Source organism: Stigmatopora argus, chromosome 7 (genome assembly GCF_051989625.1).
Source record: "Stigmatopora argus isolate UIUO_Sarg chromosome 7, RoL_Sarg_1.0, whole genome shotgun sequence".
Taxonomy (NCBI): Eukaryota; Metazoa; Chordata; class Actinopteri; order Syngnathiformes; family Syngnathidae; genus Stigmatopora; species Stigmatopora argus.
Genome location: NC_135393.1, coordinates 9,186,268 through 9,214,166, shown reverse-complemented (window position 1 = coordinate 9,214,166; position 27,899 = coordinate 9,186,268). Strand labels below are relative to the sequence as shown.

The 27,899-nt window shown below is 38.9% G+C and overlaps 2 protein-coding genes and 2 long non-coding RNA genes across 6 annotated transcripts in view; 2 read left to right on the top strand and 2 right to left on the bottom strand.

Annotated features, from left to right (window-relative positions):
• Positions 1–9,222, bottom strand: part of LOC144076923 (uncharacterized) — a 40,095-nt gene extending 30,873 nt beyond the window's left edge. Inside the window, exon 1 of the long non-coding RNA XR_013300825.1 lies at positions 8,685–9,222. This is a non-coding gene — a long non-coding RNA (uncharacterized LOC144076923). The remainder of the gene's footprint in view (positions 1–8,684) is intronic.
• On the top strand, positions 1,975–12,636 carry LOC144076922 (uncharacterized). Its single transcript, XR_013300824.1, has 3 exons — positions 1,975–2,148; positions 5,215–5,267; positions 10,844–12,636. It is a non-coding gene; the product is annotated as an uncharacterized LOC144076922 (long non-coding RNA).
• utp6 (UTP6 small subunit processome component) lies at positions 11,931–18,997 on the bottom strand. Its single transcript, XM_077604280.1, has 19 exons — positions 18,731–18,997; positions 18,438–18,522; positions 18,305–18,346; positions 18,123–18,215; positions 17,371–17,418; positions 17,237–17,300; positions 17,028–17,146; positions 16,877–16,954; positions 16,421–16,502; positions 16,251–16,332; positions 15,992–16,170; positions 15,356–15,435; positions 15,139–15,216; positions 14,876–15,055; positions 13,738–13,818; positions 13,504–13,613; positions 13,364–13,430; positions 12,663–12,735; positions 11,931–12,552 (listed from the first exon to the last, which is right to left on the bottom strand). The coding sequence occupies exons 1-19, from the start codon at positions 18,820–18,822 to the stop codon at positions 12,398–12,400; spliced, it is 1,788 nt and encodes a 595-aa protein (XP_077460406.1). The 5' UTR covers positions 18,823–18,997; the 3' UTR covers positions 11,931–12,397.
• On the top strand, positions 16,861–27,656 carry suz12b (SUZ12 polycomb repressive complex 2 subunit b). 3 transcript variants are annotated; one of them, XM_077604277.1, is made up of 18 exons: positions 16,861–17,432; positions 18,101–18,292; positions 20,259–20,403; positions 20,968–21,014; positions 21,104–21,168; positions 21,251–21,319; positions 21,395–21,444; positions 21,884–21,969; positions 22,040–22,271; positions 22,343–22,448; positions 23,141–23,246; positions 23,351–23,528; positions 23,816–23,904; positions 23,997–24,140; positions 24,738–24,895; positions 25,254–25,452; positions 25,595–25,674; positions 26,303–27,656. In XM_077604277.1, exons 2-18 carry the CDS (start codon positions 18,260–18,262, stop codon positions 26,610–26,612), a joined length of 2,097 nt encoding a protein of 698 aa, XP_077460403.1. In that variant the 5' UTR covers positions 16,861–17,432; positions 18,101–18,259; the 3' UTR covers positions 26,613–27,656. The 3 variants fall into 3 exon arrangements, with proteins under 3 accessions (XP_077460403.1, XP_077460404.1, XP_077460405.1); XM_077604278.1 differs by lacking the exons at positions 16,861–17,432; positions 18,101–18,292 and adding an exon at positions 19,686–20,027; XM_077604279.1 differs by lacking the exons at positions 16,861–17,432; positions 18,101–18,292 and adding an exon at positions 19,686–20,179.
• The last annotated feature ends 243 nt before the right edge of the window (positions 27,657–27,899 follow it).

The window sequence follows — 27,899 nt, the reverse complement described above, 5'->3', positions numbered from 1 at the left end:
ATACAATGAGTGATTTGTGACATGACTCGATTGTGCTGCTTCCTCAACCTGTCATTACAACATTATTTTTGTTATATACCTTTAAAAATGCTATAAAAAATGTCCTAAAAATATCTATGTGCAGTCATGCAAAACAATGGGATTTTGATAGATGGTCATACATTACATCATACAAGAAGAAACATTCTTTAGGGATAACCCCACACCCACTCCCCCCACACACATACAAGTTCTTGTTTACATTGCTTGTTAAATGTTACAGTTCTGAGATAATTAATGATATTAATGCTATTAATGAGATTATGCCAATTCCCAGACAGCTGATGTTTTCCAATTGGCTTGAATGACTTCCATTGTCAGCCTGAATAGAAGCGGGAACCTAATTTTCTGCTACGTAAGAAAGAATCTGCCAGAGGAATGGCTTTTCTCTCTATTTGTTGTTGTTTGTGTGCTATACTCAAAGCCAAACCTGGCATGAAGCGCCTCTGAACTTGAAGGCCAAACAAGCAAAAAACCTTCAAGTGAGCTCTACTTTAGCCCTCACTATCTGCAAATCCTCACCAGTTCCTCTTGTTTACTCCACCATGCTGTAGTCTTTTTTTATTATTATTATTTTTACAACCCAGACCTAAGCCAACCTCTGTGGTGTGTGTGTGTGTGTGTGTGTGTGTTTGTGTGTGTGTAGCAAATGGCCACCTTTTCACGATAGTGAAGAGGTAGCAAGAATAAAAGACTCCAATTGCTGCGGGTATGTTTGGTGAGTTTTGGCAGCCTCTTTGGCAAAAATACTCACTGCCAAAGCAAACACCCACTTTCATTTCTTTCTGACTCCAAACACATACACAAAATGATCACTGTATCTTTGGCATGGAACACACAACTGCGCAGTGGAACCTCCAACTGAGGTAGGCCACGCTGTGCCAATGTGCGCGGTTGACCCCAAATGCGCGGAGAACAACTGTAAACCGAAGTGGCTCCCCTCAGATGTTTGACAGAACATCCCCCACGACCAATTCTGTTGGACTACAAATACCACGACCAAGCAAACACTGCCGCTAAAACAAACAGAATCACTGCTGATTGAATTGAACTGATGCAAAAAGGCACAATAGCATTCCTTTTTGGTCAGTGTGGTCCTACACTTGATGTTGACAGTCATGGCGCGTTTATGTGAGGCCTGTTAAGAGGCTGTTTACATTGACAACATGGTGTCAACACCACTTTACAAAAAGCTACATATATATGCATTCCACTAGTTCTATAGGTAGAGCGATTTTCAAAGCGGATTACACAACAGGGAATCAGAGATAAGCAGATAAATGTTAGTGATGAGGACATGACTGAAGGAAGGGACGTTCTGCCAAACTGTCCTATCCCTGCAAAAGTTCCTACTAGAGACAAACTTGACAGCCAAAGTAGTACCATGCGCCACAGGCAGCTCTTAGTGGTGGCTTCTTGGGCTGAATTCGCAAATGTTTTCTCAAAAGACCCAGATCTTCTTTTTTTTAATAGAGCCGGCATTAGAAAAATGAGTGAAGAAGAAGAAAGAGGGGAGGAGAAAAGAGAGAGGGAAGGCAAGTTTCCAGAGTGTAATAGAAGAGAGCCTCTACGATGAAGGCACAATGTTTGACGTAAAAGAGATCAACGAAAATTAAATTTGTTTATAGAACATCTAATAGCAGTAGTAGTTGTGGTTGAAAGTTGCGCACATAGTGATGTAAAATCCAAAGTCACGTACCTTAATAAATCAACAAAATATAAATATGAGGCATTGCATTTGTACTCAACAACAACACAATTATAGCTTTGTCTTTGTACAATCAGATTTTATTCATGCCTTTTTTGGATCAGACCTAATGACTATGGTCAGTCATTGTTCACTTTGGGCCAGTTTGTCACTGATTATGCCATGTGGGAAATGTCAGAAATTCTAATTAAAGTGTTCATAATTTATTTTCCAGTCTTAACGGGCCATGTAAAACACTCAAGCTGAGAAACGCATGCATTCGCATGGAACGGCCTAAAAATGAGGAGTTCTTGCCAGCCTCCTTGCTAAAGAATTTCAATCACTATTGCAGATGAACCATATAAGGTACATTGAACAAGCTGATGGGGTGAGAGCGGGTCACATGGATCATTTCAGTTAAGGTAAGGCAAAATCCACTTTTTATCACCTATCTTTTGTCTCCAGTATTTGTTTTGCATTCAAGTGGTAGACGGAGTATTGTGTGGCTGTCAGCAAACAGGCTGTAACAATGTTGAGCTTGGTTAAACATGGGCTCATGGGTGTGCCCCTTTCACCTGTTCGGTCAGTTTACTATGTTGCAACTCTTCTTCATGTACATAAAAAATGCTTGTCCTAGCAAACAATGGCGTGTGCAACACTGAAATGCAGGACAATGACTACAATACAATATAGAAAATTCATTCATTCATTTATTTTCTGAACCATTTTATCCTCACAAGGGTGACAGGGGGTGCTGGAGCCTATCCGAGCTGATTTCAGGCCGTGGAAACGGGCAACCATTCAAGCTCACACTCTTACCTAGGGGTAATTTAGAGTTTTCAACCAGCCTACCATGCCTGGCCGCCTCTCAATTTTGTTATATTCTCTCAAATAAAAGTTGAGAGTTGACTCCTGTGCATTTTAATGATCTGAGTCAAAGTAACAAGCTCAATTTAATCTGTCTGCTTGCATTGCGATCATATGTTTAATATAACAGATTTAGTTACATGCATGCAGGAAAATTTTAGAGCTGATGGGTAGATCTCCTGCATTCAATTCTCAGGTGGGTGGAGAACAGACCCACACAAAACCACCAAATGAGCCATCTGTCGATGCGTCATTCAGCTCCTCTCACTGACTTGAGCTTCAGTTAATAGGAAGCTCAATGGACTAACTAACAGTGAGTAGTATGAGTTTGCCATGGGATGCTTCCTTGTGGCATTTGTCACGGTCCCCTTGCCATTTAAGAAAACTCTCTGATCTAGCTATTTTCAGTTCTTCCTTTTTCTAAATATTTGAATGCTGTTGCCTAATTTGTGGCAGAAGAACAACCTGTTCTGACATGCTGTAATTTAAAACCCAAATGTAAAGCTTACCAACTGTGGTGCACTGCAAATACATGTCTTTTTTTTAATTAAGTCTGGCTGCTTCTGCGACCGCATTCAGATGGGGAACCGGCAGTATTATTTGAGGAGATGACTTTGTGCGAATTCAAACGACTTTGTGAGATAATAAACGTGTGTTCCAACAACTCCCTAAGGCGATTGAGGGGGAGTCATCATGTGGCTGTCTTTTTGAAAAACTGATAGAAAAACTCAGTTTCAACGATCACAAGTGCAATGCCTCGAGGAGTCTCAGATGAGAATGTTAGAATGCTCCCTCTGTGATCGTCTGCGCAACAATTGATACTTTCACCGATTTCCTGGTTTGGGAAAGTGATGTCAATGAAGTGAATGCTCGATGGCCATGGGGGAAACGCATGGTCAGTCCTATGATAACCGTATGATATTCCACATGCCATGATGAGTAATTCCTTCCTCCCTTCTCCATCGCCATGTGGTTCATGGCCCTGACTCATCGACTTCACTCCCCACCTTCCCCATTTGTCCATCCATCCAACTGTCTTGCTCTCCTATCGTCTATTTGCAGAGGTTCCATCCGACCCCCAAGCGAAGGTCATTCTAGTGAAAGAGACTCAACAGAATAGTTTTAAATGACTCATTCACCAACATTAACAGACCACCAGACCAAACCACACCCAGCCATAGCTCCCAAATGTTCCACAGCCGGTCCCTTTGCTTCTGAAACTGGGTACACATGCAAATTAGATGACTTATTGATGAAACATTCTGTTTTCCATACTGCTTCTCATTAAGGCTGCCCTTATACTGATAATAATGAACGTAGTGATCGTAGTAGATCTGCACAGAGAGTCCACAATGGATTACTGTTCGATATACAGATTTGACAGGTTAGAAACATTTGGTGCAAAGTCTGATGGTCTTGTACAGAAGTAAGCTTTGGTTGAACTTCATCTATTGGACAGCAAAACACGGATAACGTTCTATTTTTCGTACATTTTCTTTCATCAGTGTTTCAAACTAGTATTTGACCAGTGCCATCCCATTTGCAGCAACTTTTCATTTTAGTACAGGATGCAGTTGTGACACAGATACACTGAATTTGGGTATATTATTCAGTCAACGGGCTTTTGTCATCCCAATTTGTGTCAGGAAGAAGACGTGCTGCCTCAGGATATGAATTAAATGGTGACCACTGGAGTCACTAATAGTACCATAAATGCATCTCCTATTGAAATAAACGGAAAAGCTATTAATTTATAAACATGCAGTAATTAAAATGAATAACCAGTATTTGTCGACCCTAGTGAGGATAAATCATTTCAGAAAATGAATGAATGAATGTTTCAACTTATTCTCGAATCATGCTTATCCCAACTGACTCTGGGTGATAGGCAATGTCCACTAACCCGACTGAGGTTCAAGCATATAGACAAAACATTGCACATGTAGACAAATCATTCTGTAAAAAAGTTACATTTACGCCTATAAAATAAAAAGAGTCAATTTGACCAATTTGGAAAACATTTGTAAAATAAAACCGTGTCTGTCGTACATTTTGTCTTTCAATTTTCAGTCGATATACAGCTGCTCCTCCTGTCTCTGCCAGCACACTCGTCTGCTGCCTGTCAAGATGTCTTCTTGTTTATGACTCCTAACCCTCCCCTTGGCCTCCTCCTTTTGCAACCGGTTCATACCAAGCACTCATTTTTACTCCACCTGCCTATCACTCTTTTCCGGACCCACACATTGACAAACACTGGGCATGCTTCGAGTATGCCTTGCGATAAGCCACACTGTAAACATTGCAATTGTTAGAGAGTGAGATGCTTTTCACAGGCACGCGTGACTCCCCAGTAGAAACGTTAACATTCTCAGCTCACTAATCAAGCGTCAGCAAACAATATTGGCAAAGTTAAAATGAGGAAAAACTGCCTCGGGGAAGCATCGTCACAGGTTGTTGAAGTCTTGACGCAGTTTTGTGGAGCATTGCAAGAGCAATAAGGATTTTTAGGGGCATTATGACTGGGTTAATAAAACACAGCTGCCCCTAAAAGTCCCTCACTTTTCTTGCTGCCTTTTCTCTCCCTCCCTCCCTAACGTAACATCTTTTCTGTCTCCTTCCAGACGGTTTACATCGCACTAGGATTTTCCCCAGATTCTTTGGCGCTATTATATGCGTAAGTGTGACACGCTGACCTTCTTCATTGGCACACACCAAGCTCGCTTTGGACTTTTTAACCAAATAGGCATTTATCTGGGGGGGGGTTTATTGGTGTCTTAGATTTTTAAAGGTTGGGATGACTGAGTTCATTTCCAGCAAAAGTTAAACAAATCCTTTGGAGCGCAAATGGGACGGGGTTGTTGTTTACGATCCATTGGACCAACGGAGCGAAGCAGTCAGAACCCGAGGCAGAATACAACCTGGAGTGGGGGGATATTTTTAAAGTGAGTCTATAAGCCTGCAAACAGATAGTGAGTGTTTGAATGAGAATATGAGACAGGGCAGGGAAAAAAAATCAAGTCGTAAGCAGCCATTGATGAGGCGGCTCTTATTGTTAAGGGCCGAGGGCGAGCGGTAGCAGCTGACACTGTTTAATATCATATCTTAATGGTATTAATCAGCTACTCTGTGGTCCCGGTGCTTATTCAGACCAGGCGCTCATTCCTTTAGCATGCGCCCTACCCCACTCTACTGCAGCTTATAAGGACAACGTTTAGGTCCACTAGGTACTCTCGTTTGTCGTCAACATTGAAACTGATATTTGGGGGCTCATTAATGGCAATATTAAGTTCCAGGACAGTCAAATTTCAATTAGAAGTTGATTTAATTTTTAAAAAAGAATATAAAAAAATTATGTACCCACCACTTTTAAAGGTAATCACTGATAATATATTGAGCTGATTTAGATTTTATCTGCAGAATGGCCTACTCGAGTAATATGTTTGGAAAGTTTCAAAATATGAATATTAATCATAAGAGGAAAAGCTCTTCATTGTTATCCTCACAGTCACAAGGTTTTAAAAGTCTACATGGAGGCACGTGATATCCATTTTGAAAATCAAATAAGCTTCCCTCTGCCCTCTAAAAAGTGATGACAGATCTTTCATTCTTTTTTAAAACTATATTAAACCTTTATAGGGCAATCATTTAAATAGGTTGAGCCTCCCGGAATGATTATACGAGTCTATTACGTGACTTTTTTTTTTTTTATTATTTCCACATTCTACAAAGAATATAAATAAATATTACCATTATATTAAATCTTTTGCTATACCAATGTAAGAAACATTATATTTTAACTATTTGATAATCGTTTTTATGTTTCTCTGTTTAGTAAAAGACGTCATATGACTAGCATCAATCTATCCAATCTAACTATATACATATTTATGACGCATATTTTATTAATGTTAATCATTGTCAATTGCAAAATGGTTAACCTCGCTCTTTACATTTTTTTTAATTCCCATGCATCCATTTTATATTATAACTACCATATTTTATTATAATTATCATCTTTCCTTTTCTTAATTGGCTTGGAGCTTTCAAATATTTGAGTGACATCCATTTTGTCAAGCTGAATTCACCATAAGTGTTTTTTCTTGGTTTATAAATGACACCAAGATTACACTGATTTGTTTTAACATGATAAACCCTTTTAATAATCCCATATCTGCCTATTTTTAATAACAATACAAGGCTTGAGCAGATGCCTTACCTACGTGCCACTTGCAGCATAAAGGTGCCACTGTGACCCTCGTGGCTTCTATATTAATTGCATAAAGCATCTAGTGTCAGGATGCTAAATTCATTAGGAGAGTATGTACGCCATGCCAGGGTCAGGACAGATATAGACGCAGGCCTCCATAACTTCTTCTCCACCTGTTCAATGTAACAGAGCTTTGCTAGATTTGGGCTTTATTAACACGCTTTTAACAAATTTCCCAAAGAAAAAGTATCCAGGCGTGTGTGTACATTACATTAAAACTGTTAAATGGGTGGCCACTTATGTGTGCAAGATTAATTTGAGATAACTTAAATGTTCTGGAAACTTCAAAACAGTCCATGAAATAGCATGAGACATTTTCGCGAGTGTTTCAAAGTCAAGCTTTCACAAGACTTTAAGGCTACAATTAAAATTTCCTTACCAGTTATAGATTGACAGAATAAGAATCTGTAAGTATCTTCATTTTAATAGAAAATTACATGTTGACAACCAGCCATGAATTAGTCTACTGGAAAATTGTTATTAATGTTATTACCTAGAGCCCTTTATTGGGGATGAATATCATATTAACACAGGATTAGAATCGATAGACTATGAAAGGCTTGTTTATATCTGTATTTTAAGAGTTTTATCTGGAAAAATAGCCAAATAGGAATCAAACACAATTATATTGAGGCATCTGCTTTCATGGGAGATTAAGAGGATTACTTCATCTTTCTGAAATGAACAACTATCTTGACTATTCCAAATGGAATATAACGTTTGTGGCCTTTAACCTGCTGCTTACGTGAGCCAAAAACTGGGACTTTGTAGGCCAGTTGAATAGATGAAGGACTCACCTTGCCCGCAAAGACCCAGCTTCTAACACACAAACAATCCTCGTCACTCTAGCAAAGGACATGAGGGACTCTCTTGCTTACTCATTCTTGTACTTGCAACGGCGGATTCAATGCTGCGGATTATTAAACAGCGGGATTTTCCCAAAAACATTTTCACTTGGGGACTAAAACGTAACTGCATCAACATGGTATGATGCTAAAGGCATATTTAACCCTTAACCTATTTCATTCATTGGCTGCCACGAGACATCCAATCCATTTGACAAGGAGAGGCGAAACAAGAGCATTTACAGACATTCACAGTTTAAATTTTAATGTTTAAATTTGTCATTGTCACTGGCAGCCAATTATTTGGTCATAGTTCATCTTTTTTTTGTTTTTTTTGCAAAAAAAAGTTGCTTTTTTAGAATACGTATCTTATTAGAAAAAACAAAAAAGGGGGGGACTGAATATTCTCTTAATTTATTTCCATATATTTTATCTTTTAGAAAACCTTAAACAAAAAGAAAATATTTTTAAAAATGTTTATTCTTTTTTCAACTTTAATTCAAAACAAAAAGGGACTTGTGAAAAACGTTTTACTATTAATCACATTGGAGTTATTAGGGCCTGTAAACTCAGTGTATTTCTTTAGATTTAGTTTTTAATGATCATTTTAATTTATAATTTCATTTATTAATCAAACATGTAAATAAAAGCCAATATTATTAATAATAATAGATCATTATAATTCAGACCTGGCATCCACATCGTTACTATAAGATGAGAGCACACAGAATGATTGATATGTTGATGTCGTGGCCTACACGACCCAAAATGTAAAACACTTGAAAGTTTGGGATTTTTTTTTAATTACCAAAAACAGTGTCCTGGTCTATGACGGGTTAAAAAAAATGCAAGAAAATGTATGCATGCTGGGTTAACAGTCGAGTAACATTCATTGCACTTTTCATGACACCCCCAAATTGGCCAACGACTTATTTTAAGACCTGGAACCATAGCTAGATCTGCTCATATTGATACCTACCAAGTCTAGATGATGCTGCCTGGCTGGCTGGTCTGTCTGTGGGTTGTTGTCACCTCCACGCAGAAGCATCCACAGTAGCCTCGTGGAGGCAGGGGCGGTGAGGATGTGGGGGGGCAGCCACCAACTGTCTTGTCTGTCTGGTGGTCTGGACTCCAAACTTCCCCGTTCGTCCACATTATCCTTTAAGAAGGGTGGGTGGGCAAAGCTTCTTGTGCAACCACACACTCCCCCCCAGCACAACCACCCCTCCTTGCGCATGATCGCCTCCTCGGACACACGCAACAGTGTCCTCCAGATAGAGAAAAGCCCCCCACCCAGGGTGGGTGCACACCCCAGCCAAAGCAAAGCCGTGTAATGGGTGAGCCCAGTCGGCGGAAGGCAGAAGATGAAGAAAGCCCCTCCTCCCGGCGTGGCGTGAAGACGATGAGTGAACGGGATCTTCCCAAACAGCTGGAAAAGGAGGAGCTGCTGGGCCCTCCCCAAGAAGAGGGGAACTGAGTGGGAACCTGGTTATTTTCAGCACCTCTCCAATTGCGAGGGGAGGGGGGCGGGGTGGTCGGAGCAATTCCCAATTAAGCAAAAAGAAGAGGAATGGTCCACGCGCTGTGCTGCTAAACGGATCACGCCAAGGTGTTCCTTTCACCTCCTTGCGAGTGTCAACGCGATTGGGAAGGTTTCATCTCGGCCGGGTTCTTCTCACCTTCCTCCCCTCCCCTGAACGGTGGCCTGGCGTAGTATAGCGGCGCCCAGTGGCCAATTGGTGTTGTTACAGGGATGCCAAGCCGGCTAGAACGTGGAATATTCGGTCACGTGTTGCACATGTAAACTGCGATGTTTAATCGATTCACGAATTGACACCTTTTCTGAGAGTTAATAGATTATTTATAGACATTTTTTTGGTCCAAATCCACTATTTGACCCTCTTAATATGAAATATTTGCTTGTATTCTTTGGAAAATATACGTGTGGGAAAGATTATGAATGGCTTTTTATCTTTTGATCTTTTCTTTATTGATTGAAAAGGGGAAACAGTAGTGTGCTATTTTTGTTTACAATGACACAAGAGGAGGAAGAGAACAATTCTTGAGGTTTTCTTGATTTTAGATTTTTTTAAAAATATTTCATGATCAAAAAGTGGTTGCAAAAATGTTTTTTTCCCTTTGGAAAAAAAGTGAATCTTTTTTTCTGAGAAAAGGAAAACATTAAATAATTACCCTTTTGTCTATTAATATTTTTTTTCTTTGATCCCTGATATAGTCTGTATTTTGATCATGCCTATGTGGCTATATTTTTACTTTTTCCTCCTAATTTTTAAAGTTAAGTTATATGTTCCGTCAATTTTTGATGATGTCCAACTAAGAAAAACCTCAATCTTATTTTGTCATGAAACTTGTGACCAGAAATAGCAAGCTTGCTTAAAGGTAACTTGTCACCAAGCGAAGCTGCCTGTCACAAGTGTCAACGAGCAAACAAACGGCTCATAATGCATGGATAAAGTAACATTACTCGTTTGTTCTGAAACCATTTGGACGAATGTTCTTCAATGTATTGAACACACTGTTTACATTTGCCGCATGTCGGTGAGTTGGGGCCTTTTTATTTATACAAAAACGACGCCCCAGCGGCAGTGGCTTGTTTGGCTGAAATGAACTTTAAGAGTTCAATACGGAAGTCACTTGCACAAAATCAAATACTAACACGCGTCAATTGGAGTCACAAAGAGACTTGGATAAAAACATAATGGGTTGTTTGTTTGGCATCAAAAGGTTTTTCCGGAATTAACTACTGTACGGTACTTTTTCCAAGGAATGGTTTTCAGTACTTTTTATGTTTGATCATTTGATCTTTTTAAAATATTTTGTACTAAGCAGGCGACCTGCATTTCTTTTTTATTTCTTTTTTTTACGTTTTATCTTTTTATAATGGAACTAAATTCTAATACAGTATATATATATATATATTTTATATATATTATATTATATATATATGATGAAACCAAAGTACCTGGAGAAAACCCACGCAGGCACAGGGAAAACATGCAAACTCAATTTTTATTTCTTTTTTCCAGTTTTTTTTTCAACTTTCATAGTATTTTTTTAAGTGATTTAATGTACTTTTGTATGTATTTCCTAACTTTTCCTGTCCTGTGTCCATCACAGTGGTGATGGCCCAGTGAGCGGTGCATGGTCCCAGTGCCTGGGAGCAGGCAATCTTCTTGATGGTCTCCCGCACTATGAAGGCAGTGGTGGACGCCCTGTGGGCAGTGTGGAGCATCGGGGCATCCATCTATGACTACATCCACACTAGCGCCATGGAAGAGCGCATATATGCCCTGGAGAAGGTCACCACTGTTCATCAGTGTGTCATTGTACTGCTCTCAGCAGCCATTTTGGCACTCTTCACTTTCATCTTCATGAAAAAGCTTTGAGGTGAAATATAATTCCTTATTTATAAGCTGTTTCTTTCTACTTTAAATACATTGACATTTCTCTTCATGTAATTTTACCTAATAGATAATTAGAACTTTATATATTGACTTATCACATAAAGTGCCCTACGACTGACTGGCGACCAGTCTAGCGTGTAGTCTGCCTTTCGCATGAAAAAAATGAACATAGTTAACATAACAGAATGTACACCTAAAAAAATTACACGTTGGATTTGCATACCCATTGGTATTGAGGTAATGTTTATTCTTTACCTTGTAGTAGCGTGTAATTGCGCTGCATTACATTTCAAATACTGTTTATAGTGCAGGTGTACCTAATATCAAGGTATCATTTCAAAAGGGATGATTTTTTAACTTCAATGTTGGCTTTTTATCCACCTTAAAGTTTCTTACGATTCATTTTGTGTAGGATAATTATAATATATAATATTTTTTTTCCTCAAGTTATTGCCATTGTTCAGACATTTCCAATGCATATCCATATTTTGTTGTGTTTTTTTGGCTATTGAAATATTAGGGCCATTTAATGAATAATCAAAGTAAAACTTTACATAATGCTCCTCTGTTTCGCAACGAAAACTTGGAAATTAATCAAAATATTGTGATCTTTCTTCCATCAGGAGCCATTTTAGTTTTCAGTGAGGGTTTACAGTCCAAGTATGAAAAATAGAGTGAAAATATTCACTCTGTTGGGAACATTTGTGAGTTCAACGTTTTATAATGGCTAGTATAATAGTGTCAGTACCATTTCCATGGGAGGCTGGAAGCGTTGTTCTTATAGACCACACACACACGACTTGGAGATATGACTACAATCAAGGTTAATTTCGGGAATTAATTACATTCAATTAGAAGTGAATTGAAAAAAAGGGTGCATTACAATGACAGCTCTTTGGATTAACTTCACAGGATGGAATTAAAAGATGCTACTCAACACAAATTGGATAGTTTTATTTGAACACTGTCCTAGTGTGTCTTAATGAGAACCTCCACTGGCCTCGGTTTTAAATATTACTATATATGGAAAGTAACTGCAACTGGAAATATTTAGTATCACTTTTCTTAACATGTCTCTTGACATCAATGGAAAATATTTGGAACATAGAGCACAGACTTTTTAAAACCAACCCGGCTCAGACAGTCCATGCGCCCAAGGGACGGACGGCTGTGACGCCCAGCCAACATCTTCATGTGATCTATCAGGCTGACAAACTCCTGCTGATGAATGAACATTGCCTCAACCCTGCACTGTTTCGAGTCAGGCTCAGAGGTGTCCAGTCTGCATTAGAGTGTATTTGGAGATAAACTGCTCCACGCTGTCTCCCTCCAAAAACTTCATGGCTCTCCAGTGAATTTTGCCACAGTTTTGTGGCTGGCCAAGAGGCCCCATTTCTTCCTGGATGTATTCCAGCCACAGATCTTGAGTAAAACATGGGTCAAAATGAGAAGAAAAAAAGGTTCCGAGTAACTGTAAGTTGAAAATTAAATATGTTCGGGCTGACAGCACTGCTTTGACATATTCATCTTACCTTCATCGGACGACCCAAACTCTTCTAGGACCCTCTCATATAGGTTCCTCAAGTTGTTCATCGTTGGGCACTCCTGCATGAATAATATGAATTAAATCTTAGGAGTGACTTTTCTTTTTTTTAACAACCCCAGAAAGACCTGGCATCCACTATTGGGATCACGTAGGCCACAATATTAACATTTGGCACCAACCATTAGACCTGAACAATGTCTCGTTTGAACCATGACATCGCAGGATGTGCAATATTTTTATTATTAGAGGTCACTGTTCACAGGACGTGCAATATTTTTTTTATTAGAGGGCAAAAGGTGCAGCAAATATCCTTTAATTAGGCACACCTTAGTGTTGATGGGGACCTGCCCCCCCCCCCAGTATTAGTTTAATAGAATATATTAAGCCCCAAAAATCTGCAATTGTTAACATTGCAATATATACCACAAACTCCCCCCCCCCAAAAATCCCAATGTCATTTTTTGCCATTATCGTTCAGTCCTACAATCAATGACTAAGTTGTAGTTATTCGCAAAAGTTTAGACATATCAATACACACCAAATCCATTTTAACATCACCTATTTAGCACCAAATTAGTTTAGTTTCACAGCAGGATGAAAAAAAGCCACCACTATCAGTCCTCTAATTGAATGTCTATTGACGTTAATGGCACCGATATAAATGAAGAAACAATTTTTTGCACTTACCTGTTCTTTCTCAATCTTTATCATATTGGTGAAGAAATGTTTAGACAAGGGTCTGTTTTCCTGTAAACTAAACCACACGGGTTATTTTCTCCTTCCTAATAGTCTCTCATTTACATGACTGTAAAGATCAATTTACTTACCTCGTGAAAGTCTTTCTCACTTTCTTGTAGCCTCCAGTAGCGTACGACCAAGCAACGTAGCTCTCTTTCATCTCCATGGCAACAGAAGCCACCGTGGAAAGCACACCTCTCTGGGAACAAGGGGAAAAGAACAAAGTGTCCGGCACAAGTAATATCAGGCCTCATCATTGCGCGGATACTAATGGACTGTTCAGTGTGGATGGCCACGTCCTGAATGGTGGATTTGATTCTAACCTTGAAAATGGCCTCCGTCTCCTCTGGGTTCTGGTTGGCTAAGCTCCACTGGACCTGCAGCTGCCAAACCGGTAAGCTCTCCTAGTGGCACAAGAGGAGACGTTTTATTTATAATGATGATTCCATTCATTTTTAATATAGCCAATCACGATCAGGGTCATGAGGGAGCTGGAGTCTATCCCAGCAAATTGCGTACAATCTGTAGCCCACACCAGATGTGCAAAAGTCAGCCATAAGAGTGACGACAGAAGCAATTATCTTGCAAATTCTATGCAGTTTTTGTTTGAAGCAAATAATTTCCAGAAATTTGGGGGACAATTCCCATTCCAGTAATTCAATCCCAGACTTCCAAAAAAAGTTTGACAGTGAACTGGAATGGTATTTGCTTACTTTCTGCCAAAATTCCAATTATAGTGACATTTTTCTTATGTAATAGGAATGTGTGTTTATTGCCTCATATCTGGCGATACGATTCATAGATCATGATTTATTCGATCCCACATTTTAAGACTTATTTCAATTTTTGTACATCACTTTGGGGAAAAACTAATCAGAATGGAGTTAAAAGTAAATTTGTCAATTTATTTCTGAAACCCCATTCAGCACTAAAGTAATCATGTCTTTGTTTTATGTTTGAACAACCTGTGGCTTTCATTACAACAATTTTTAAGTGTAGACACGAGGTTGGCTCTTTGAAAAGTAGATCTTGGACCAAAGCATTTGCGCAACCCTGTTTTAAATTGTACTGTTTTGGCTTTAGATTCTTTTTAAGGGACACACATTGGTCAGCACATTCTTTTGTGATGTATTTCAACAGATTGCACGGCACAACGGCTGCGTGCTGCCAACTATTTGACGGGAGTAGAAGTGTAGCAACTTATTTTTTATTTCCACCAAAAACATGTAAAAGTCGTTTCAGACAGGTTTTGAATCACAACTGCGTAGGAAGCCTGTTTCTACAATACAATTATTAGCAAAACATTTATGCATAATTCCTTTTACTGTTAAATCACATCTACTTCATATTTTTTGTTTCACATAAAGCAAAAACTTTGTTTCATTTAGACTTTTTACTAAAGCACATGATCACCACACAGTATAAAACTAGGGCAAAAAAAATAAATACACAAAGTACTACCTTGGGATCGATGTGCCTTAGTGCGTCCTGAAACAGCTGTCTGCTGTCAACTTTCTCCAGCTGTATCAGCGTCTGCAAGCCCATGGTCCACGCCGACACCGATTGGCTGTACCGCTGCGTGACCGCCATTGCTTTAATGGCGGCACCTTCTACGTCCCCTGAAGAGAGCAGGATTTGCACCTGCCAGAGAAGAATAGTTGAGTACAACAGAGAAAAAAGCAGAAGGTGAAGCATACTCAAATGTGATTCCTTTACTGTATTACCCAGTTCTTATAATAATTCTCTTTTAGGAATGAAGAGTCGTGGGCACGCTGCAGAACTCCCAGCAGTCTCTCTAGTCTCTGTGACACACAAGTCATTTTATCCATTTTTAATTTGCTCACTTGGGAGTGAAAGATGGATGACATTACATGGCACTAAGAAGCATTCCTATTCAGTCTTGGTCACAAAACAGGCACGTTATCGTTGATTTTTGATTACCTTGTCCTTCAGCTCTTGGACGTTTGTCTTCCTTTTCACCCTCTCCATACAGAAGGTGACATAGCAAGTCCACATGGGTTCTGCAGGCGGTAAGACAACATCACAACACGTGTTGGTCAATTCCAATTTCATATTTTCATTAAAAACTGTCTAATCAAAATTCCCGTTTCAGCTCAAGTCACTATTTTCTAAACAAATAAATGAATATATCACAAAGTAAATATTTCCAAAAATTATGTCCCATTGCCCATTTTATAAACTAAATGTAAGTGAAAGTAGGGCCAAGTGACCTTATCCAACTGTCGTCTGGAACCAATTGTGTTTGTAAGTTTGGAACCTACAGTATTTCCTAATTCATCCTTTTTTCCAACGAATTTTTTATTGAAAGCTAAATTGATAAAATTTAGGTGAATAAAAACAAACACTGCTTATGCCCCCAATAATACCATTTATTTTACTTCATGATATTTAACGCATTGTCCATGATGTCCAATCCATCGCGAACAATCGTTGCTAGCGTCTCTCAGTCAAAACGGATTAGACGTTTAGCCAGCACGTCAAAGGCATCTAATGAGTTGAATGAGAGCCCCTTCAATGGTTAAAAATCTATTTTTGATACCATAGGAGGACTCTTACCAGTGTTAATGTTCTCAATTCCTTTGTCATAGACCCGACAGCATTCCATCTCTCTTCGGTCAACCTCCAAAGCGCGATCCTTTGCGGTCCGGAGTTTCTCTTCCACTCCCGAAGCCTCCAGTTCTTTCTTGGCCAAGAAGTCCCATGTCACGCTGTCCTCGAGAAAGTTGGTTTGCAGGCTTGAAGACAATGGGACAGCAAAGTCTTTGTGAGCATCATTGCCATTGTTTGAGACTGATTGGGTTTAATAGTGACTCACTCTTGCAGGATGAGCTTTTGCAAATCTTTGGTGAAGTTGAAAATGGAAGTGATGTTCAGCAGTGAGATGACAAACTCTGCGTCTGTGGCGCAAGAAAAAAATGGGAGTGTTAAACATATGGTTTTCCAAATTCTAATGCTACAATGTCTGAATTTAAAAGCATGGCCCACCTTTATTTTTGTCTGTGGCATCTTTATACACAACCATGGCTAGTTTCCCATCAAGAATCTCTGCAGAGAACTCGTATTCACCCTATTCAACAATACACATTTTTGATCATTTTAATCATTTGTCCGCTTCAGCATTGATTAAAGTACATTAGCCTTTTTCCAAATATATTAGTTAATTATCCGAACATTAAAGAAAAATAAAAAAAATCCTGTAATTATGTTTGTTTTTTGAAATTAAATGCATAATTTAAGGGAAAAAAGACTTCAATTCAGCAGTAAATCACAAATATAAATTAAAGCTTCAAGTAGCTTTGTCTGCCAGCCCCTGCAACAACAATTGTGCAGAGGTCCACTATACACATTATTTACTCTTCTAATACTTTTTTTAATGTACTTGGTGTCACTAGATCTGAATCATTTCCCAAAGTCAGTCATTCAGGATGGTGACCAACTCACAATGTCAATCTTAGCTTGTTCCAGTTCCGCCCTTTGCTTCCTCAGCTTCTCGCAGTGCAACAGCTCCATCCGCAAATACTGCAAGACACGATGGAATAAGCTTCTTTTTCTTTTGGAAGAGGCAAAATGGCACCTATATTCTTTCCCCTACCTCCTGGTAGAGCTTTTTGTTGCCTGGATGGAAACGTAGCGCTCTAAGGAACAAATGACGAGCACTTTCGGAAGAATTCCTCTCTTCCAGCTCACTCTTGGCTGCAATTATCCACAGCGCTAAATAGAGGGCAAATTAGTGTTAGTTTTTTTGTTTGCACATTCCCTGAATTTGTCGCAATAAAAAAAAAGGAAGAAGCCTTGGGTTACATGGTTTATCGGCATGGATGGCCAGCATGGATGAGAACAACTTGCTGAGCTGCCCCCGCGTGGCCTATGAAGAATAGACCGTCAATTATTCACACGTAAACTGATTAAATTAACAATAATTAATTTGTCCATACCCATTTCTTACAGAAGGCGACATGTGATAACCAAAGCTGAACATCATCCTGAAAGAAAAAAGGTATTTGTTATGCAAATTAAATTGCTTTTTTATTTTAAAAATAGATCTGTTTCTTTTCAGTACACATCTCATCATTTAAAAAAAAACTAATTTTCCTAGATTTTCTCTAAAAATGACAACTCCCATAATGTATACAATAAGTGTATTCCTGCAAAATTAGATCTCCATAACTCGTAAATGTTTGCCTTGTTTCCTATGACACAATGACTTTAAAGTTGCATTCCATTAAAAGTAAGCTGTATTATTCCCAATTATTTCTTGAGAAAATAAAACTATAAAGTGATTGCCTATTATTTATGAATCAAATCTTTTATAGTGCCTTTTAAAATTAGCACTGTGACAAGGAAATAATTTTTTAATTTATAAATTTTAAAATAATATATTCAACAATATATAGTAAATGCCACGTTACTGTAATAAAAATTGCATTACACTAAATGGCAATTTCATCTGCTATAATTTAAAAAAAATTATCAAAGGGAGAATTAAAACCCGGAATAGAATAATGTAATGGAGTAAGGAATCAAAAATATATATACAGAGATTGAAGTTAATATTAAGTTGGCCTACCATTTATTCAACAACAACAACAAATCATATCTCTCCTAAGATATTACTTTACATTACATTGACAAAAAATATTTTCTTTTCACTTTCTCCTTTGCCAGATTAATGGATGAGTGCAAATACCTTCCACTTGCTTGTGGCCCTTATGAAGACACTATTGATTCTGTGTATAATGGGATACTCAATGTCTTCCCTCTTGAAATGGTAGTGTATATGCTAACAAAAAGAAACATGGAGAAGAGAATCAGTTTGACAACATCATGACCATGAAATCACAATCATCTCATAATAAGGTAGGAACCAACCGCTCTCCTCTTCTTGACCAACTCCAGAATGTTGATTTCATACTGCAATTTTTCACAAAAAAGGTCCATGTACAAGGGGTTAAATCTCATTGACATTAATGTAAGGGGCTTCGATGTTAGATCACTCTCAAACCTGGATGTATTGTACAAAATTCTCTTTGTTTACGATCCGCCTGCGCAGTTTGTATTCCAGAGATGTTACTCTTTTGATGATAGCTCTAGAAAACACAAATTAGTGCTTGACTTCATCATTAGGCTTTAAAAAAAGGAGACATTGTGCATTTAATTAATAATGTGGAAGGACCTGGCAGTATAGATTGGACTTTAATTGCGATCAATGAGATCATTACACATTATGTGTCTGCGCTTTTATTTACGTTTATGTAGTAATAATTGGAGGATATTTCTGTCGACGTGTGTTCTTACTTGACTTCCTTCTTGGTGAAGAGTCCGACTCTTTCTAGTTGTTCCAACTCTGGAATTCTGTCCTCGACCCGCTGCTGGACAATCTCTGCCATCTTGTCCTCTTAAGGATCAGACTCGACGATTTTTTAATGTAATTTATGACCTATCTCCGAGTCAATAATGCAGATAAATTAGCACCACGAGATAGCTAACGTTAGCAAGGCTACGCTTTGTACACACATGTCCGGAAATTGTCGATCGCCTCACTTCCATGTCCGTCAGGCAAATTGTTCCTACTGCAAAAAAAGCATATATGAAATAGTGCCGGTGAAAATGATTTTAACGTACTATGTAATAACGTTATAATAACAGACGATTCGGTTTGTCATATACACAAGCTTTTTAATGCTAGAAACACCAAATTCAACATAAGATGTTTTGCTCCTAACTATAAAAAGTTCGATTTGATATTTTAAACCACATTGGATTGGTACATTATGTCCTTTTTGAACACGAACAGTGATTGTATGTGTACACACACTAAGACATATTCTAAAGCACTAATTCGACACTAAAAGCACATCTATTGTATTATACTGATTGAATGTAACTGAACTTTATTTTTAAAATGCATTGCATTTGAGAAGTCTATAATTAACTACATACACTTCATTTTTTCTTATATGATTACTTGTTTTACATGCTGTACATTTTATTTCTATTTAATTCCGTAATTATTGTATTATAAATCTAGAGTTAAAATTGCTGAGCTGCCCCCGCGTGGCCTATGATGTATGTATGTAAAACATTTAACCCACTGTAAAACCAAATGTCCACAATGCACTACTTTACTGTGATTTGGCATAAGTATTCAATGCACTTGAACGCGCGCTCTGTTTCCCGCAAAATCGCAGAAACCTAACGCGGGCTAGCGTCATTTCCAGTTTCCAGTAGCCAATCACAGTCGTGCGTTCGCACAACTTGACTCTCATTGGCTGGCAAATAAGCAATGCTCTGTTGTTCATTCCAAATTGAAGGGACGCCGCTCGGCAGAAAATTACTCGCTTGTGCTTATTATTGACATAAAACTTATTTATTCCAAACCGGATTCTATAAAAAATATTTGTATCCATACGAAGAAACAATCAGGGATCTCTACCGGTATTAATTTACCGGTAAACTATGCTAGCATTGCTAGCTTACTAGCCAGATGCGACCTGCCTGTCGCGTCCTGTTCATATTCATGGGCTTCCGCTCTTGATTCTTCCAGGCTTGGGCTTGGAGCGGCGAGGCTAACACATTGATGCCATCCGCCAGGGTAGGCTGTCTTTGTGGATGTTGAATAGACAGCAAGTTAAACGATTCCGTCAGTAATAGTCTGACAGGGGACGAAAGAAAACCCCAACCCGCGTTCTCTAGCCTGTTTAGCAATGTGCTTTCGCTAGCCGCCAAGCTAATCTTTCGCCTCCGGTAACTTTTGCTGTACAGCCTTTTGTTTGTCCCGTTATTTTTTTCATGCTTTTAATGTCAGCGTTATGTTCGCTCGTAGAATTTCGGTCACATTATGAGCGGGGCGGGTTGCAAAGCGAACGGCGCCATGTACCCCGCCTCGTCGGCGATGCTGAACTCCGTGAAGAAGCCGAAGATGGAGCAGATTCAGGCCGACCATGAGCTCTTCCTCCAGGCCTTCGAAAGTGAGACGTCAACCCCTTGATTCGTTCCTTGTTTACTCATCTTTCACCAAAGTTTTCAATCACTACTGTCTTATTGAGTAGGCACCTTGGAGTTTGAATCTCTTAAAGTTTATGATGACATGCATTTTTTATTCGGTTAAGAGCACCAAGTTGATAGTTTCACTCCTAGCCTACTGTAATGTAGCATAAAACTCACATATTTCTTAGTACTATATTTTGCAATGGGATACTGTACTCATTCACTGATTTTGATTGTCCATATAAGTGGCCAGATATGTTTGGTATATGACAAAATATATTCAGTAAAAACTTGCTGACGTTTTATAATGCAGAGTATCAATAGTTACCAATAGTTTCTCTTTAAAACTATTGGTGGTCACCCTGAACCCCTCATATTCCCATTTCCAGCCAGTCTTGACCCATTTTTACAGAATCATAGAGAATAATTTGCATTTTGTGTTCGAAACCAGCTTTGAAATCACATTTTAAAGTGTAACTCATGTTTGGATGTTTGAAGAATCTTATTAAATGAATGAATGATTAATATTATTGTTCCGTTCTCAGAGCCAACACAGATCTATAGATTTCTTCGCACTCGGAACTTGATTGCAGTAAGTCCCTACCTTTTTAATTTTTTTAACGCATTTAAGGTATTGAATGTAAAAAAAATGCTAACTGAAATGATTTCCCTCCTTTTTAGCCGATATTTTTGCACAGGACTCTAACCTTCATGTCCCATAGAAATGGTCGCTCAAATGCCAAAAGGTACACAAAATCTCTCTGGCGCATCTGAGTCTTTATGTTATGTGGACAACATGAATCACAAACTTGTTTTGCTTGTTCTTAGAAAATCATTCAAAGTAGATAACATGTTGCAAACTGTTGAGAAGATGAAGGGAGAGCAGGAATCTCCTAGGTAACATTGCTCAATAAGATGTTTGAACTTTGTTTTCAATAGATGACAACATTTAACCCAATTTGTTTGTTTTAGCTTGTCTTCCCATCTGCAGTTAACCTTTACTGGGTTCTTCCACAAGGATGGTAAGTACAGTATTTTCTAAATTAGCTGTTTCAGTGCCATTGATGATTATAGATTTCCAATCTTGTGGATCTTTTCATACATCTGTGTAGATGTATTTTCTTTTGTCACTAGTAGAGGCTCAGTACATTTGAACTGGCAGAACTGACAGTGAATGAACATTAATTTACTGGCGCCTGGTTCAAATAGATTGGACATCTACTGCCGTCAATGGCAGCCAAAAACCTAGTTTGCAACATTTTTTTTAATGGGAAAAATAGTAATGTATAATAGAGCATTATAAAGCTAAGAGGTGTGTTGTTAAGTTCCTTGCTAACTTTTAAACATTCATGGGTTACTTTGAGAAGACCGACTCTGACGGGGGTACTTTTCATTCATGTTACACTATCAGACATCCAGCGTGAAAAATTAAAATAAGGACTGTATCATTTGAAATTGTAGAAAAGCCATCTCAAAACTCGGAGAACGAGCAAAATTCCGTCTCCTTGGAGGTGCTACTTGTCAAAGTCTGCCATAAAAAACGCAAGGTAAGGCGGCGTCACATTTGGCCTACAATGCCATCACTTTTCCACGCTCACTTTACGCTCTTTGTTGCAGGATGTCAGCTGTCCAGTTAAGCAAGTGCCTACAGGTAAAAAGCAGGTGCCTTTGAATCCTGACAGCCAGCAAAGCAAGCTGGCCTCCTGTCCCTCGGTAGTGGTGTCCAGCAACGAGTTCGAACCCAGCAACAGCCACATGGTCAAGTCCTACTCGCTCCTCTTCAGGGTGTCGCGCACCAGCCGGAGGGACGCCAACGGCTTGCCCAATGGGGAAGCCAACGAGAACATTGGTAAGAAACTGCTCAAAGCCAACAGCGCAGATTTTGATCTTCATGCAATGTCTGTGTTTCTTTATGTTTAGATGTGAGAGATACTCAGAGTAGAAAGAAGAGGAACTCGTCTCTTAAGGAAGAGGGGGACACAACTGAGACATATGTGGCTCAAATGACTGTCTTCGATAAGAACAGGTGCAAGAGATATTTTGTATACCTTTTGAGTGTCTCTCTTATTTGGTGACTCCCCAAATCACTTAATCATGTTTTTTTTTTCTAAATGCAGGAATTTTTTTAAACTTAGTGTGTACTGAATTGTGTTACATGGTGTCAATTATTAACCCTTTATTGGGGAAGTGACTATTTTTGATAATTTCAAGAATTTAGCCTCATTAAGCATGGTGTGTGTATATGTATGTATGAATAGTGTCAATAATAGGAAAATCCAAAATGAATAAAAATAGGAATACCTTCTGCTTATGCCCCAATAATACTCCAAAGTTGTTAGATAACAAACTGGCATTCATAACAATTATAAATACCCAATATTGTTATTTTAGGTATATATTTTGAATAAAATAATTGCAATTTTATCTTTTTATTGAAGTGCTATAAAAAAATAATGGATTAAAAAAATAAGAGCATGGTATTTTCCCTTATTTTTTTAATGAACAAAATAAAAACAAACTCATTTTAAGAGAATATCCACTCTTAGCTCATTTCTCACCATTCACAACAATAAACGTCCAGTTTTTTCAAACTTGACAGTCTGCCTGTCAATGCTCGTGCTGAAAATGCATTGGACATCTGGTGCCATTAATGGGAGTCAGTGAGTCTAATGAATGCCTTTTATAAAGGGTTGAACTCCTCATTTTTGTCCTGTACAGGAGATTGCAGCTGCTTGATGGAGAGTATGAGGTGTCCATGCAAGGGATGGAGGACATCCCTGTGAGCAAGAAGCGAGCCACATGGGAAACAATTCTTGATGGCAAGGTTAGATAAAACTCAGCTCCACATTTTCTGACAGCAAACAGATCTAATGATGTTTTTTTATCACTGACCAAAATCTCACGTGTCCACTCCTACCCCACCTTCAGAGACTTCCACCGTTTGAAACGTTTTCTCAGGGACCCACGTTGCAATTTACTCTGCGCTGGACGGGTGATGCCAGCGCTAAGTCCACAGCCCCTGTTGCCAAACCGCTGGCTACCCGAAATTCCGAGACCTCTGGCCCCATGGAGACCCGGACCAGTCACCATAGAGCCACACCTTTGGGTAAGGTTTAATTCAAGGTTCCAAGATTTTCAAATTGAGACATAGCTTGAAATTAAGCAGATAATCAGAATTGCATATTATATTGAAAACACCGACACATCTTTGTATTTGGAAAATACGCTCACTTCATGCTGTAGAAGAGCTTTTCCCCCCAATGTCATTCAGTGATTTAAGATGATCTCTCTATTAACTACAGAAAGTAATTTCTCTTGTAGCCACACCATTGAGTTGACATAATTACCAGTTAATCAAAGTCCACTTAAACAAAACCATGTGTTCCTTTTCAGCATTGAAAGAGTCTGTCACCGCGGATATCCAGACGAGAAAAGAACTTGTTCCGTGTGATCCACGTCAAAAGTTAAGGATATTTTATCAGGTAAACACTTTTATGCAAAAGTCATGGCATATGATGCTCTATCATGTCTTTTATTGAATTACTGGATGTATTGACACCTTTTTCTGACTTAGTTCCTGTACAACAACAATACGCGGCAACAGACGGAAGCGAGGGATGACCTTCACTGTCCTTGGTGCACGCTCAACTGCAGCAAACTCTACAGCCTTCTCAAGCACCTTAAACTCTCCCACTCACGCTTCATCTTCAACTATGTGGTAAGGAAGACCAATAATTCCATCACATATGCCTTTCGGGAACATAGATGAGTATTTAAAACTGTAAATACATTCTTTTAGTTATAGTAATGGAGTAGCAAGAGATATTGATCAAATCAAAACTGGAGACTTGTGCTCATGTTTTATTTCTTAAACAAAAGACAGAATTCATCTAATTGGTGGTCAAAATTGTCCTCTTAAAATATTCAGATTATTCCTACAATTTGGAAATAAGGATTCACATCAAGGAAGTTGAATTATTCAGAATCTATGCAGACATATCACATTTCAAATCAGACTAGAAAACTGATATGTGGGGCTACCCCTCATTTGTTTGTAGAAGGTTTTATTCTATTGATAAATTGAACTATCAGATATTTTGATTATTTTTGAATGTATTTTTCCCCCTCTTACTGTTTATTAACAAAAGATTGTTTTTCCCTTGGTCTCATCTTGTTTAATGATTAAATGCAATAAAATTGACAATAATAAAGCAATATTGCATCCAAAGAAGTGACTCGCTATATTGTCCCTGTCTGCACCAGTGCACAATCACTTGTAAATGACTTAGTTTCCACCCACTCTTTTAATTGGCAGCCTCACCCCAAAGGAGCAAGAATAGACGTGTCTATCAATGAGTGTTACGACGGCTCGTACGTTGGCAATCCTCAGGACATCCACAGCCAACCGGGCTTTGCTTTCAGCCGCAACGGCCCCGTCAAGAGAACTGCCGTCACCCACATTCTGGTTTGCCGGTAAGCTGTTGACTTGAATGACCGCTCAAATGTGTAAGCACCAAAAAGTAGAAGCCACGGTGCAATTTTCCCTCCAATTTCGCGGATAATGTAGACCAGACATCGCCGCATTAATCGAAAAACTGCAAACTAGGATGACCCCTATTATAGTATTTATACCAGACTGCGCTCCTCTTCGCCATTTTCTTAGAGGCTACAGCATCGCGCATCTAAGCTGCTTTCCGCTTTAGAGTTTCAGCGCAAATTTTGACGTTTTTATGAACATTTTCCTTATTTTGGATACTTATGAAAAGAACTGCGATTGACTGAAGCCGCGAAGTGGCGAGGGATGAGCGTGTATCATATTTTGTTGTTGCAGGCCCAAGAGGACTAAGCCCAGCCTGTCTGAGTTTCTGGAATCCGAGGATGGCGAGTTGGAGCAGCAAAGAACCTATGTGAGCGGGCACAACCGCCTCTACTTCCACAGTGACAGCTGCATGCCTCTGCGACCCCAAGAGATGGAAGTAGACAGTGAAGACGAGCGGGACCCTGCGTGGCTCCGAGAGAAGACCGCCACGGTGAGGAAGTGCCGCCACTGCCAGATATTTTGTTCTGTTATGACCAGACGCCTCAAATTTATGGAGAATCTCATCTAGCATCTATTTGATGGAGCTAAATAGTTCTTCATTACAAAATGGTTTTCTATTTTTATTTGTCCAGCAACTGGACGAATTCACGGATGTCAATGAAGGAGAGAAGGAGGTGATGAAGTTGTGGAACCTTCATGTTATGCAGCACGGGTATGTGGACAATAAAACATGAGTTTCCCCCCTTTTGCTCTACTTTTTCATTTTACTATTTTATTTTATCATAGCCCCAGAAAAAAAGCTGGGTTTTCTGAGAATAGGATTTACCATGGAAACAAAGATTAACATGATATAATGTTTTGTTTTTGTTTTGGGGCGTTACAGTCGTCATGTTCCGTTCTTTTGGTTTCAAATAAAACATTGAAAATCTTAACTCTCCATCCACCTTATGCCAATGGTAAGTACAGCAGATGATTTAAAAAAAATATATATATATTTTTTTTCTTTTTCTTTTTTATTACCCATTTGGCTGATTTTAGCTGTAAAATTCAACTTTCAGTGGTGGAAAATCAGGTTATGTCGTGAGCATAGGAACAGAACATGTGGACTCCCTGTACTATAATTCACAAGAATCTCTTTCTGGGTTTTTTTTGCCGACACTTTGACTTGTGGGGTCTTCAAACTTGGGGGGTGGGAAGGTGCACATTGGCCACAGGAAGTAAACTTTTGTAATGATTCAACTCCTTACAACACAAATTTACTGTATTAAGATGTACCTGTATCACCACTGGATATTTCCCTGGCATTAAAGTATAGTTTGGTGTGTGTGTGTGTGTGGCAGCTTCATAGCAGACAACCAGATGAATCAGGCCATCATGCTTTTCGTGGACGACTGCGGCGCTCACATCGTCCGCCGCAACCTGTGCCGTAATTTTCTTCTGCACCTGGTAAGCATGCACGACTTCAACCTGGTGGTCACGGCCACCATCGACCGGGCCATGACGCGCCTGAAGCAGATCCAGGAGGAGCTCCCCGAGGACCCCGGGGAGCAGCAGGAGCGAGCAATGCTTGCAGAGAGCTTCAATGGCAACATGGCGTCCTCCGGTGTGGGGAAGCAGGGCAAGAGGACAAAAAGCGCTCTTACGGACTGATGCAAGCTTATTGGCCAAAATCAATTTGTAGTCATGGGGGAGGGAGTTTTATTTTTGTTCCATTTCCACCCACACATCCAACCTTTTGGTGCTTAGAAGTGGTCCGCAGAGCATTTGACTGCAAAACCAATCAATATACAAGGTAAACAAGTTTTTACAAGTTGAACTCAGCTAAATATGAACAATGTAGAAGTCGATCACCCCCACTTATCATGACTGAAGGATATCATTGGGTGGGTAAATAGATTGCATGGGGTGGGGAACCCTGGCTCATGGAAGTCTTTTGACGCTGGCCAAGTGAATTTTTAACCTACAAATGTTCCTAATATATAAAAACATATTGTTTTTTTGCCCCCGCCCCCTCCTCGCATTTTATATGATCTATCGAAGACTTTTAAACTCCTCAGACTTGAGCCTAATAGGAAAAAGGTTCCCCGCCCTTGGTTTTCTATGTCCATCAAGGAACTGAACTGGTAACATGGATTGTGCACATACATAATAACCTTTTTAAAAAACAATTTAGCTGATTATTTTTAGCACTTGCTGTTTTTGTATTTAGACTTTCTTTTTCATAACCTCAGCGCTGCGTCCAAATGTGTAACGCAGCGGTTCTTCAATCATGAGTGAAGAATGAAAGAAGAGAAAGAGATTGTGTTTTGGTATCACAATTAAGACTGAGTTTCAAGAAATGGCAACCAGTAAAGACTCAAGTAGTTCTCTCTTTTTTTGTCGGACAGTAGAATTTTTAAAGATTTTTAGTTTCAGTGCTGGTCTACCAAAGGGGTTTTCAGTATTTGGAGTTATGTTGATGTATTTTTTCTTTTTCACTGTGAATACAAACTGACAATGATGGTTCAATACCAACCCTGATTTGGTATGTTTTTAATCTTTAATTCCGATTTGGTTACTTTGCTACTTTTGTCTAGTGAAGTAAAGGGAACTTTTGTCACCTTTCATTTACAAAACACCCCATTGAGAATCCTGTAAAGAAGTACACTCTGGATTTAGGGTTTTTATATTTAAATAAAGACACATTCAACCTCATTTAAGCTCAATTATTTGTTGGCATCCATCTGGAATCTGAGGAACTTCACTTTTGAAATCATTGTGCTGAATGTAGAAAATACTGTATATTGAACTTTTGGATGTAAGATTTGTTTACCTTGTGGCAATGATAGCTGTGGCTTTGGCAGATTTATTGCCTATCAATTGGGTGGCTATAGAATAAACTTACTACATGCACGTATTTGTATTATAGGACAATGTACCTGAAGAAAATTCATACAA

What these genes read in the sequence shown, in the direction of transcription:
- suz12b (XM_077604277.1), top strand. Translation starts at nt 18,260, where the DNA reads ATGACCATGAAATCACAATCATCTCATAATAAG. An exon ending in TGGGTTCTTCCACAAGGATG is followed by an intron (nt 21,445 to 21,883) that starts GTAAGTACAGTA and finishes TTGAAATTGTAG; the next exon opens with AAAAGCCATCTCAAAACTCG. An exon ending in CTTCATGTTATGCAGCACGG is followed by an intron (nt 25,675 to 26,302) that starts GTATGTGGACAA and finishes TGTGTGTGGCAG; the next exon opens with CTTCATAGCAGACAACCAGA.
- utp6 (XM_077604280.1), bottom strand. Translation starts at nt 18,822, where the DNA reads ATGGCAGAGATTGTCCAGCAGCGGGTCGAGGACAGAATTCCAGAGTTG. An exon ending in ACAAAAAGCTCTACCAGGAG is followed by an intron (nt 16,955 to 17,027) that starts GTAGGGGAAAGA and finishes CGTGTCTTGCAG; the next exon opens with TATTTGCGGATGGAGCTGTT. An exon ending in AGAATTATTATAAGAACTGG is followed by an intron (nt 15,056 to 15,138) that starts GTAATACAGTAA and finishes CTTCTCTGGCAG; the next exon opens with GTGCAAATCCTGCTCTCTTC.